General features: G+C 45.1%; 1 protein-coding gene across 5 annotated transcripts in view; it reads left to right on the plus strand.

Annotated features, from left to right (window-relative positions):
• Positions 1 to 12023, plus strand: part of AXDND1 (axonemal dynein light chain domain containing 1) — a 34955-nt gene that overhangs the window by 14541 nt on the left and 8391 nt on the right. For 3 of the 5 annotated variants that reach the window (XM_083621567.1, XM_083621565.1, XM_083621566.1), the window contains 8 exons: positions 396 to 497; positions 2482 to 2648; positions 3769 to 3847; positions 4820 to 5054; positions 6033 to 6246; positions 7587 to 7680; positions 8283 to 8491; positions 9423 to 9519. In XM_083621567.1, coding sequence (XP_083477693.1) covers positions 396 to 497; positions 2482 to 2648; positions 3769 to 3847; positions 4820 to 5054; positions 6033 to 6246; positions 7587 to 7680; positions 8283 to 8491; positions 9423 to 9519 — 1197 coding nt within the window. The remainder of the gene's footprint in view (positions 1 to 395; positions 498 to 2481; positions 2649 to 3768; positions 3848 to 4819; positions 5055 to 6032; positions 6247 to 7586; positions 7681 to 8282; positions 8492 to 9422; positions 9520 to 12023) is intronic. The other 2 variants (XM_083621569.1, XM_083621568.1) reach the window with 1 other exon arrangement.

Raw genomic sequence — 12023 nt, forward strand, 5'->3', positions numbered from 1 at the left:
CTAAGTTTAATTTCAAACTAATTAGAAAGTACAAATTTGCAGAGTGCAAACTGCTTCTTATTTTTGTGGTGGGTGGGGAAGAGAACGGTGATGGTTTTGCCCCTCTTCTACTGCTGTTGCAATGCACCTTCCTGGCCAGTGAAATTCACAATTCCCTCCTCCTCCATGTTGTAATCTTGAATGCCATTTGATGAAGAAAGCTGTATTGAGGGAACACACCTTAGATCCTTTTGCGAAACAAGGAGATTACTGAAAAGCTGTCTCAATGTTATCATGTGAAGCCAGTCATTTAGTTTCACAGCTTTGTTGACGAAACACCTCAAACGTGTAAGCTGTGCTGTGCATACTTAATTGGGCACGCTCCATCCCGTTAATCATCTTATGTTCCATTTCAGGTAATTGAAAAGAACAAGCTGATCTTGGCTCGCAGAATGTATGACAGTGAAAAGGCTTGGGTCAAAGGCATGAGGCATTTCATTATGATGTTGTCATCACAGGTAGAATTGCTTAAGAGCACCTAACTGGGAAAGGGATGTCAGCTAGTTTTGTTCGTTTGTTCCTGTGTGGGAAAGGTGGCTGTGTGGGAAAGGTGGCTTGCTGGTACTCCGGGATCCTTTGCTGTCACTTGAGGCTCGAGTACTTTCTATCAGCTTCAGCTGCTGACTCAGCCGTGCCCCTATCTAGACAAGGATAGCCTAATCTCTGTCACCTGTGCTTTGTCAACCTCTAGGTTAGATTACTGCAATGTGTAATCTAAACTCTGAAGACAGTTCAGGAACCTCAGCTGGTGCTAAATTTAGTGGACAGGTTGCTCACCGGGGCAAGATGGTTTGAGCATACTATACTGATCCTGGCATGACTGCACTGGCTGCCCATTAGTCTCTGGACCCAATTCAGAGTGCTAGTTTTGACCTATAAAGCTTTAAATCAGGGGTCAGCAAACTTGGCGTGCCTCAGGCCGGTGTTTCCAGCGCCGATCACGTGGCGGGCCGGAGGGTGGGGGAGCGCGTGCCCATACACGTATGCACCCGCTATTTCAGCGCACTTCCAGGTCGGATGTGCACCAGAAATAGCTTGTGCGCATGTGCACAGGCCTCCTCCGACCTGGATGTGCACCGGAAATAATGCTTGTGCATGCACAAATAACGCTTGCGCATGCACACAAGCTATTTCTGGTGCTCCTCTGACCTGGACGTGGGCAGCCACACAACGCAGCACCAGTAAGAGCGGGCTGCAGCAGTGGGGGTCGCTGCGAGCCGGATAAACGAGTCCCTTGGGCCTTAGTTTGGGGACCCCTGCCTTAAATGGTCAGGACCACAATACTTCACAGACTGCCTCTTCCTATATGAACCGGCCTGGACCCTCTGATCATAATCTGAGGCCCTTCTTCATGTGGCTCCTCCATGAGAGGCTTGGAGTGTGGCAATATGAGAACAGGCCTTCTCTGTGGTGGCTCCCCATTTGTGGAATGCTCTCCCAAGGGAGGCACCAGCTGAAAATGTTTCTCCGTAACCAGGCTTTTGGCTGATTAAACATTTTATGGCCCTTAAAATGTGTTTGTGGGAGGGGGGGATTATTGATTTGCTTTTGTTTTCCAATGTAGTTTGTGTTCTCGTGTTGTATTTTTCTGCTCTGTGATCTTGAATGAAGGGCGGCATAGCAACAATATTGTTTCTGGGCATATGTGTCTCCATTGCACAGTCTGTTTTTCTGGATTACATCTCTGCTCGAGTACTCATGGAGAAGTGGGGCAGGGAGCAGGGGACGACTGTATATTTAGAACAGTTTTATGACACTCCATGTTAGTTGGGCCCAGGCTGGCAAAATGGCTAAAAAGCTGGTAGTGTTGACTGGCAGCAGTGTGTCTAATGCTTCATATGATTAAAAGTCTATGTCCCAGTCTAAATATGTCCAGCGATGCATGTTTGAATGTCAGTGTTGCACTTGTAAGATTTTAGCTGTGTGTACTGTGGAAATAAGGGATGCTGGTGGCGCTGTGGGTTAAACCACAGAGCCTAGGACTTGCCGATCAGAAGGTCAGCTGTTCGAATCCCCGCGACGGGGTGAGCTCCCGTTGCTCGGTCCCTGCTCCTGCCAACCTAGCAGTTCGAAAGCACGTCAAAGTGCAAGTAGATAAATAGGGACCGCTCCGGTGGGAAGGTAGACAGCGTTTCCGTGCGCTGCTCTGGTTCGCCAGAAGCGGCTTAGTCATGCTGGCCACATGACCCGGAAGCTGTACGCCGGCCAATAAAGCGAGATGAGCAGTGCAAACCCAGAGTCGGCCACGACTGGACCTAATGGTCAGGGGTCCCTTTACCTTACTGTGGAAATATGCATAGTATTATTTGCTTAGCAATTTACATGTCTGCTGTAAGCAGGCTTTTATGATTATTTTGATCTTTATGGCTTTTTAAAAATCTATTTTTCTTATGGATTCTTTCTCTACCCCCCAATCCCATTTTTCTCTTGTGATTCATTCAGGATGCGACTGATCTTTCCACTCTGCAGGAGCTGACACAGGAATTTCGGGAACGCGTGAGCCAAATTGGCACAGAAGTGGAACAAACTGAAGAAACCAGTAGGGACAGGGCTAGGAGTATTCAGAATGGTTTGGCTGGTTGGCTCAGTTATTTCCAGAATCATGTTCTGTGAGTCTCAAGGAATGATCCTTTATTATTGGGGGGCCTCTGTGCTGCCTTCCACATTCACTGGAGCAGTACATGGTCAAAGATCATTTTTTAAAATCATTTTTATTGATTGTCCAGTTAAAAACATCCATTTAATATATCCAATCATATTACTCCAATTAAAATAAAAAACTAAAATAAAAAAGACCAAATTATGTCCAAATTATATGTATTAATTTTTCAGAGCTCCCCATGGTCTGGATCTCTGAAGCATGTCTCCACATCTTAGTCCTGCTTCTCCTCGTTGTTTCCATATTTTCCACATCTCGATTTTAACGCTTCATAATTCTTTGTCCCTGAGTCCACGATTCTCAATCATGTCAAACATAATGTACTTTCATCCGTCGAATATAGCTTTGTTAGCATATATTTTTCCAACTGTCTTTTTATCAGCTCAGCTTCCTCTGATTCCTTAAAAAAAAAGGTTAATTTTTTAAGGGTGCCGCTATGTGTATTTGATTTAAACATCAGGTTGCCATCAGCACTGAGCTAACACTGATTTCACATACAGCTGATCTATCTTGTCAATCCTGAAATTTGTGCAAGGGTTACTCCTTAGCTATCTTTGAAATACCTGGTTTATTTACAGTTATAGAAGCAGAACCTATTAGAAGTAAACAGATAACCTTGCAGCAGGCAGCGAATCCACCATACCTGCTTGTATTTCTCAGAGAATATATTCACACAAGTTGCTTCATAGTCAAGTTGCTTCTCCCTAAATTCAAACTGGAAAGCTCTCTCTGAACTATTTCTTGTGCTCTCCTAATTGCTGATAGGTGCTGCATTGCAAAGGCCATCAATGAATATTAAAGTTCATTTGTCAAATCCTTAGACTGACCAAGCGATGCATTAAGCTAGGGATGGTGACCCTTTGTGGCATCCTTGAATTAAGCAAAGCCACAGTGATAAACCCATTCAGAGTAAGTTCCAAACAATAGGCTCTTGAAGGTGCTTCAGTTTCTTCCTTTGTGTCTCAAGCAAGGTATGCACACAGCAGGAGTTTATTCCGACTTTAGACACCCTGGACAAGAGAGTGTATTCTTTGCTATATAATTCCCACCTCCTCTCTTTGACTTCCCAGTGGAAAAGGAACTTACACTTTTGCAAAAGGAGCCTCTTTATTGGATCAAATCCTTGTGGATCTGAAGGTCTGGGAAAAGGTAAGGGGTTTCCAGTACCAATCACAACGAACACGGTATTAAATATTATTATGTATTGGGTATTTAGATGTCTTCCCTGCAGGTAACATGCTTGTTTGTAGGCAACCGATCATGCATCACTTTATTTATTGTCCTTAAATGTTTTTCTGCCTTAGGAAGCTAAAAGTGGCTTGTGCAGCCATTCAGTCCCTAATTAGGACTGCTTCTGCTAATGTTTATCAATGCATTCATTGACTCATATTATCACTGCAGCCAGTAAAGGGCAAGCTTGATATGGCATAGGAAGAGTGTGAAATTCCTCTGCTTACTGCAGCTGTAGGGCAGGGCTCTGAATTCAAGGAAAGCAGCAGTCTTAGCCTGGTGTTGAATTTCATGTTCCTCCTCGGATTTGTTTGTGTGTGTTTTCACCAAAATTACCTCTGCTGCTTCACTCCTCTCCAGTTTGTGTGAAAGGACACAAGTTATTTGTTATCTTTTTTCTTCTGTGTGGAGAAAAGCAGCATAGGGGAGGGCAGAGCAAGTCTTACCAGGCAAATTGCTCACGGGGAAAAGGTTGAGTATCCCCACATCACTCATTACTTCAATCAAATTTGGAGCGTCTAGAAGGAGCAAGGGTTGACTTTCTGTAAGTTATAAATAAATAAACAGTGGTACCCTTCCAGTGCCCACGATTTCACATCTCGTTTGGTCCTAAAATCGTTAGGCATTCCGGGTCATGTGGCCAACATGACTAAACTGCTTCTGGCGCAACGGGACACCGCGACGAGTGCCAGAGCGCACGGAAATGCCATTTAGCTTCCTGCCGCAGTGGTACCTATTTATCTACTTGCACTGGTGTGCTTTCAGACTGCTAGGTTGGCAGGAGCTGGGACAGAGCAATGGGAGCTCACCTTGTTGCGTGGACTTGAACTGAGCATACAGTCCCTGAGAAAGGTTTCAGGAAATTATGGCATTTGTCCCTTCTCCTGCTAGATGTTGAATGAGGAGTTGGCGCAGTTTGGTGGAGAAATCCTCCTTCTGAGACAAGAGCCCCTCACGGTGACTACTAATCTGCAGAAGCAATGGGTGGATCTGGGACTTGTTGTGCATGGGCGTCACAAGACTCTCAAGGGAAGGATGCCTGTTGAGTTGAAAATGCTGGAGAGAATCAACAAGCAGTCCACTCTTCTCTGTGAGCAGTACCGTATAAGGATTTGTGGAGATAACGGTGAGAAACAGCTGGATTTTTCCAAAAAGATTTTCTTGAGCACCTCTGGCAAAGGAAATTAAGAACCTTTTCCTGATACGATTCATAAGAACATAAGAAGAGCCTGCTGGATCAGGCCAGTCGCCCACCTAGTACAGCATCCTGCTCTCACAGTGGCCAACTAGATGCCCATGGGAAACAAGCAGAGCATGAGCACAAGGTCACCTCTCTTGTTCTGTGGTTCCCGGCAAGTGGTATTTGGAAGAATTGCTGCCTCCAACTTGGAGGTAGAGCATAGTCTTCACGGCTGGTAGCCACTGACAGCCCTCCATCACTGCCTCCTGGGGAGCAAGTTCCATAGTTTGTGCACTGTTTGAATAAGTCCTTTCTTTTGCCCATCCCAAATCTTCCAACATTCAGTTTCATTGAATGGCCGCAAGTTCTAAAGTTACAAGAGAGAGGGAGAATAAACTTCCTCTCTCCATTTTCCCGATGCCACGCATTGTTTTATAAACTTCTATCATGTTGCTTCTCACTCGGCGTTTCTCTAAACCAGGCATCCCCAAACTCGGCCCTCCAGCAGTTTTGGGACTACAGTTCCCATCATCCCTGACCACTGGTCCTGTTAGCTAGGGATGATGGGAGTTGTAGTCCCAAAACATCTGGAGGGCCGAGTTTGGGGGTGCCTGCTCTAAACTAAAAGGTTCCAAAGGCTGCAGCCTTTCTTCGTAGGGCAGTCATTCTATCCCTTCGATCATTTTGCCCACCTTTTTCTGATCCTTTTTATTTTTAAGATGAGCCAACCAGAACTGTAATCAGTACTCCAACTGTGGTTTCACTGTAGATTTGTAACAGCATCGTTCTGTCAGGGAAGCAGAAACGCTAGCTTGCACTGATGAAACCTTAGCATGGTGTTTTCCACCCCTTAGGTTTATGTTTAACTCGATTTGCCTTCCTACATCATTTCTTGTTATTTTACATTTTTTTTGTTCTCTTCAGGATCTGCTAGAATTTTAACGTCTTTGATCAACAGCTTGGAAGACTGGAGCTTCAAGCTGCTTGCCAACAAGCAAAAGGGTTCTATGCATGAAACGGAGTGGATAAAATTTTTCCAGACAGTTTCTGAATGGATAGCCCAGATAGACGATCTCTTGAGCTTCATTGGTTCTGGTGACACTGTAGAGGACCGAAGGCTTAGAGCATTTCATAGCTTGTAAGATAAGATGATTTTCAAAGCTGTTTGCTTTGCTTCTGTAGAGCACTTGTATCTGGACAGATAACAATCTTTTGATAGACACTTTCAGATGACAGAGCCCTTCACTTCTGAGTCATCAGTTGAGATCAGATGGTTGGGTGGAAACACATTTAACTAATAATTTGAACAGAATTTTGAATTCGGCAAGAGTTTAAAGTGCAGCAATATTGGCACCAACCACTGACCTCTTCCTGCCCCAATCAAAAAGCTGGCAGGGGCTCTTTAACCCCTCCCTCCGGCATGAACAGTGAGAGGGGGGTAGATGGAGCTCTCCCTTTCCTTGCAGCTCTGCTGGTAATCTGAAGGAGCCTTTGCTGCTGGTCACACTGAGGCTTGGATTAAAGAGCCCTTTGGCTCAGTAATGGATCAGTATGGGTCAGCCGTGTGGAGCCCCCCTCCTGATGCCATTGCTACACCTTACCTGGAGGGGGATTGGTCCAGCTGCTCAGCCCCGCCCTCACTGCCAATCTGCCCTACCCTGCCACAGCTCTGCCCCAACACACCCTCCTGCTTTGGCTGTGTCACAAGTCTGGTGGACACATGCAAGAACCTCTGTCCCTGACACCTTTGCTTTCTATTTGCAAGAGGATTCATTTTTATGCAGTGTCAAATTTCTACTAGGCTCAGATGGAACTGTCTGCTCCATCGCTCAGCTCTCCACAACCTCATTCCCACCTCATTCTGTTGCATATGTCAAGGCCCCTCAAGAGCAGTCAATAGGACAAATAGACAGGGAGGCACAGCAAAAACCTATGTTACGCAATGCAATTTTAAAAGTCCTTTATCCATGTCTTGGCTTGTATGGGAGAGAGCAACAAGGCGTCTTTGGATTGCTGGGGTCCAGCAAAAAAATTGTCATCAATCCCCATAATATTGAACCTGTCAGACAGATGGCAACTGGTGAAGACAAGTATTGTCATTGCCAAAAATGATTTCCCCTGTAATCTTGGCTCATCTCTAGTTTTCTTACCATGAAAGAAAAGATAGAAGAGCTCCATGTCTTTTCTCTCATGAATGCAAAAAAGTCTGGAAGATGTGATTCTGAGAAGACCGTTATGAGGAAGAGAGTTTAGCAGCCCTTGCCAGATCAGTGTTGCAGCCTTTGAAATTGGCCCTTTGAAATTATACTTTCAGCTTGACCAGTGTGTGGAATTTTATTCTCAGCTCAGAATTTGGAGGTTCTTTGAGCCCATTTTAATAATGATTTTGGAAGTTAAGAGTCTAAGGTAGCGTCTGGTCCTGATCTGATTGGTTATGTTGTTGTTGTTGTTGTTGTTGACTGAATTGTTTCCCTTAAGGCTGGTACCTGAGGATGTGTTCAAGAAGATTCAGCAGTGGATCCTGACAACCACTAGTGGTTCCGAGAAAGAAAATGATCAGCTCAGCCATGAAGTAGGTGTCCTGGTGTTTTTCCAACTTCTAACAGCAGAGGCACACTTGTTTCAAACTAAAATGGAGGGCAAACTTCACTCTTAAAACACTCTAAATGTAAGCCTTTTTATGTGTAAGGTAATAATTACCTGTGCTCAGAGGAGGCCCTCCTTGTGTTTCTGCATGCGTCACTCTTCCGAGCGTGTGTCTTGATTAGAAGCAGCCAATCCCAAAGAAGTAAGTCAGGCAGAGAGAGAAGAAGCAGCCTTTTTTGAAGGCCAGCAGTTCTGCTGCGTGTCTGTATTGAGAGCAGTTGAAATGGTCAACTTGCAGCTGATGCAGAATTGGAGAGATGTAGATTTCTATAGCAAAGCTAAAAAACAACAACATAAAAAGTGGGTCTTGTTGCAGGCTAATGATAGGTCTTGGATCTGAAAAGCTCCCCTTTCTTCTGTCTGTCTTGTACATGTGTACAGATGTATAGAGATGTATAGATGTATAGAGAAAAGAAGTAAGTCCCTGGGACTTGTTCCTGTGCAAGCAGACCTAGGATTTCAGCCGTAGTGTTCATGCTGTGACTTTGTGGTATAGCTTGAATCCACCTTGCTCTAAACTTCCCACAGCTGAACGACTTCCACAACGCTCTGAGCAAGTGGATGGTCCACCTGCTCATCCACATGGCTCCAGACCACATCTCTCGTGATACCCTCCCCTTGACTGATGCAGAAGCGGCAAGGCAGGCGGAAAGGAAGCTGCTGAACATTTTCAAGCTGGAAGGGGAAGCCACAGGCCTGGCTGCAAAGCTGAGCACATTCTCCTGCTACATAGTCAGGTATTGCTGATCCCACAGAATCTCATCCACTTCATAAAGTCATCCCACCAGGCAGGAAGGAAGCCATGACAGAAAAGCTGTGTGGCAATGACCTCTGGTAATAACAGACAGCACATGATAGGGCACATCTAGTGATATCTCTGTCTCAGCTACCCGCACAGTAAATGAATAGTAATGTTTCCCTCACAAGGCTGCTGAAGGATGAACGCACATTTTTATTTATATGTGGTATAGATGTAGATCATGACATGACCAAATACTGAAGGAGGTTTTTGTGGCCCGGTTTGTTTTAGTGCCTCAGCCCCACCTGTTCCACCTGGTTCTACAGGGAACCAGGCAGAGGGCCTTCTTGCTAGTGGCACCCGCCCTGTGGAACGCCCTCCCATCCGATAACAAAGAGATAAACAACTACCTGACATTTACAAGACATCTGAAGGCAGCCCTGTTTAGGGAAGTTATTAATGTGTGACATTTTAATGTATGATTATTATCACTATAATTATAATTATAATTATACTGAGCATATAAAGATGTCAATAAGAACGGCACTGAGCACGTCAGACAGAGTACTCCGTGCATACATTCTCTCAGTAATCCTGATCGATGCTGTTAGTTAGGATTAGTATTATCATTCTCATATTTCAGAAGGCAGAATGGGGACGGAGGCTGAGATAATGGGTTGACATTTTTCAGGGCTTCCTAGAGAATTCACAGAGATAAGATTTGAAACAAGTAATTCCTGGCTTTCAAATAGTAGTCCCCCCCCCCCTTGCCTACAGTTAGTTGCCCCACTTTTCTCATTTGTAAACTTCAAATGCAAATGGTCCTCATGACAGAAGGAACGTGATGAAACTGGCTTTCTCATATCAAAGTGGCATTGCTGTGACGTAACCTATTGCTGTGGGTACAGTGACATCATGTATTTCCTCAGCTGTTGCAAGGAGATGGTAGCGACGATAACACGCCAGAAGATGGTAACTCTTCAACCAGATGCAGAACATGAATTGCAACAGTTAGAGAGGATCAAGGTAAGCGAGACCAAATGTGGTCTCTTGCCATTTGTGCATCACTTTCCAAATCCATCCTACTGTTTTTGGTTTTGAAGTTGCTCATTGAATAAGTGAAATAGTTCCTCGATTGGGTCACTCTACTTGTTCTAAAGCCTTCACAATATTTCAAACCCTGAGATGGTCTTTGTTGTTGTTTGCTACCGCTGCTGTATTGATTATGGTGATGGTGATGATGTGAATTTATCAGCTGCTGTTCAAAATTAAGTATTTTTTCCATGACACTGCCTTATTTATTACCCTGGAATGCCTTCAAGCCTCAACACAATGCGCAAAGGCTCTCTGGAGCAAGGGAGATGACTTCAGCTGCTGGGCACTTCTCAGTGTGGGGCTTAAAGCTGTCCCTCATTCGCAGCCTCTGGTGAGCTTTCTAGGTCAGATGGGGATGTCGGATGGCAGCCAGTCCAGCCATGAGAAGAGAGTTGCTGTGTGATATGGCTTCAGCCGCCACCATTTTTATTGTCCCAGAATACCCCTGGGCACGACATCAGAACCCCGGGGCATTCTGGGGTGATAAAGATGTCAGTGTCTCTCTTGGCAGCTTCACCCTGTCACTTCTTTGCTGAGCACTGGACCAAAAAGGAAACATTAAGCAAACAGAAAAGAGAGGATCAGCCGCTTTGACGGGCCTTCTCGAGCTCATGGCCCCACTGTGCCAAGTGCTGCTTCTGGGCCAGGGTCCTTGCACGCATAGTTCTGCGGTCCCCATGTCTGCATGTAAACAAAGGGAAACATTTTTCACATTCTCCTGTGGGCAGCTTTCCGGGGTCCGCATTCCAGGGGTGGATGGGGCCGCAGGCGAAAGAGGACAAGTGGGATTCTTGTGACTCTTAACTTTTGCAGAATAGGCATCATTCCAGCCCCACAAAAGCCAGAGGGTTCTACATTTGCGGTTAACAAGCTGCCACCAAAATTTCTGTACATCTTGGTAAATTATGTACCTCTTGCCTACTTTTAAAGATGGCTTGCTCACAGTTGCTCATGGGCAATGCCGTGCGTACTTTTTAAAGCCCAGCCAATTTTCAGTTAAGTGGTTTTTCTTACGCATTGTGAAATTTGAACTCCGTTAACACTGCCAATCCGGGCTGTGGTGACTCTTGTTCAGGAAGTTCCAGGATCCAGCCTGGGCCGGTGCTGTTAAGTGGGTACCTAGTTGGAGAGGAAGAGAAAAAGTCTGCAGTTGAGCCCAGTAGTGTCACAGAAATCATGACGGCACATGGAAGGTACCCCCAATATTTCATGTTCCTCCCTAGGCAGGAGGAAGAAAAGGCCGAAAATTTGTGGTAGTGTCAATTATGGCAGCCATCAGCAAGGGAGGATAGGAGTCTCATGTTTCTGTGAGCCATTTTTGTGAAATAGATTGGAAAAGAGACGTGTGGGCTGTTTGAAGGCATGCAGTAAGGTCTGGGCCGCTTCAGGCTGAGCGGGAAAGTAGGCTGAGGCTGGGTTGTCTGGAAAGTCTCAAGTAGGGTTTGGACAATCATGTCTATCTTTGGTCCATGTCCCTTTTCCGACATCACTAGGGATGTTGGAGGATTCCTATGGAAACGGAAACAGGTGCAAAATTGCTGCTCTTCACATCGTCTCTCATTTTCAGGACCAGGTTCACTTCGTGTGAATGAAAGCAGCATTGACTGACACCACTGTTTGTTTGTTCCAAAGCTGTGAACGTTACGTAATAACATTACAGAAACTTGATCACGTTCCTCGCGTACAAGCTCCTTTGAACCCAGTGGAATTTGCTCTTGTATAAACATGCATGAGATTACCCTGTAAATCTCTGTGAGGCAATTGCAACTTCACTTCCGCAAGGCACCTACTGTTTCTTAACAGTTCCCATAACCTGGAGTTTCTCTAAGCCTTTTAATCCCTGCCAGTCATGTCTTCTGCAGTGTGCAAACTTTTTTTGCGCAATATTGTGTGTTTATACAGTCTGCTGCTGCTACTGCATGCTGGGAATTGAAGGGCGCAGAAGTGTGCCCACATTGACATTAGAAGCCTAACAGAGCAGGCCTAATCCCGTCTTATCAGAAGTAAGTCCTATTGAGTTCAATGAGGCTTGCTCTCAGGCAAGTGGGTTCTAGATGGGATTATTTATTTATTGAATTTATATCCTGCCCTTCCTCCCAAAGGAGTTCAGGGCAGCAAATTCATAAGCCCTGTGATATGAGAAATAGCTGGTTCCAAACAAAAAGGAAGTTGGAATGAGTCTTAGGAGCACAGGCTAAACTCCTAACTATGTCTACTCAGAGGTAAGTCGCATTGAACTCTATTGTGTTAAAGCCAGCCTCATTTGGTGGAAAGGCAGGAAACAAATATAACAAAGAAATAGGTTCTAGTAATCAAATTGGTCTGATAGATGTGCAGTTCATGTCAGAATTCACAAAGACTGAATTCCCGGGTGAGATACTGGGATTTTGGAACGCTGGGGCTCTCTGGAGGAGATGTTGCATAGTGATAGCGAT

Source organism: Podarcis filfolensis (genome assembly GCF_964270895.1).
Source record: "Podarcis filfolensis genome assembly, chromosome: 6".
NCBI lineage: Eukaryota > Metazoa > Chordata > Lepidosauria > Squamata > Lacertidae > Podarcis > Podarcis filfolensis.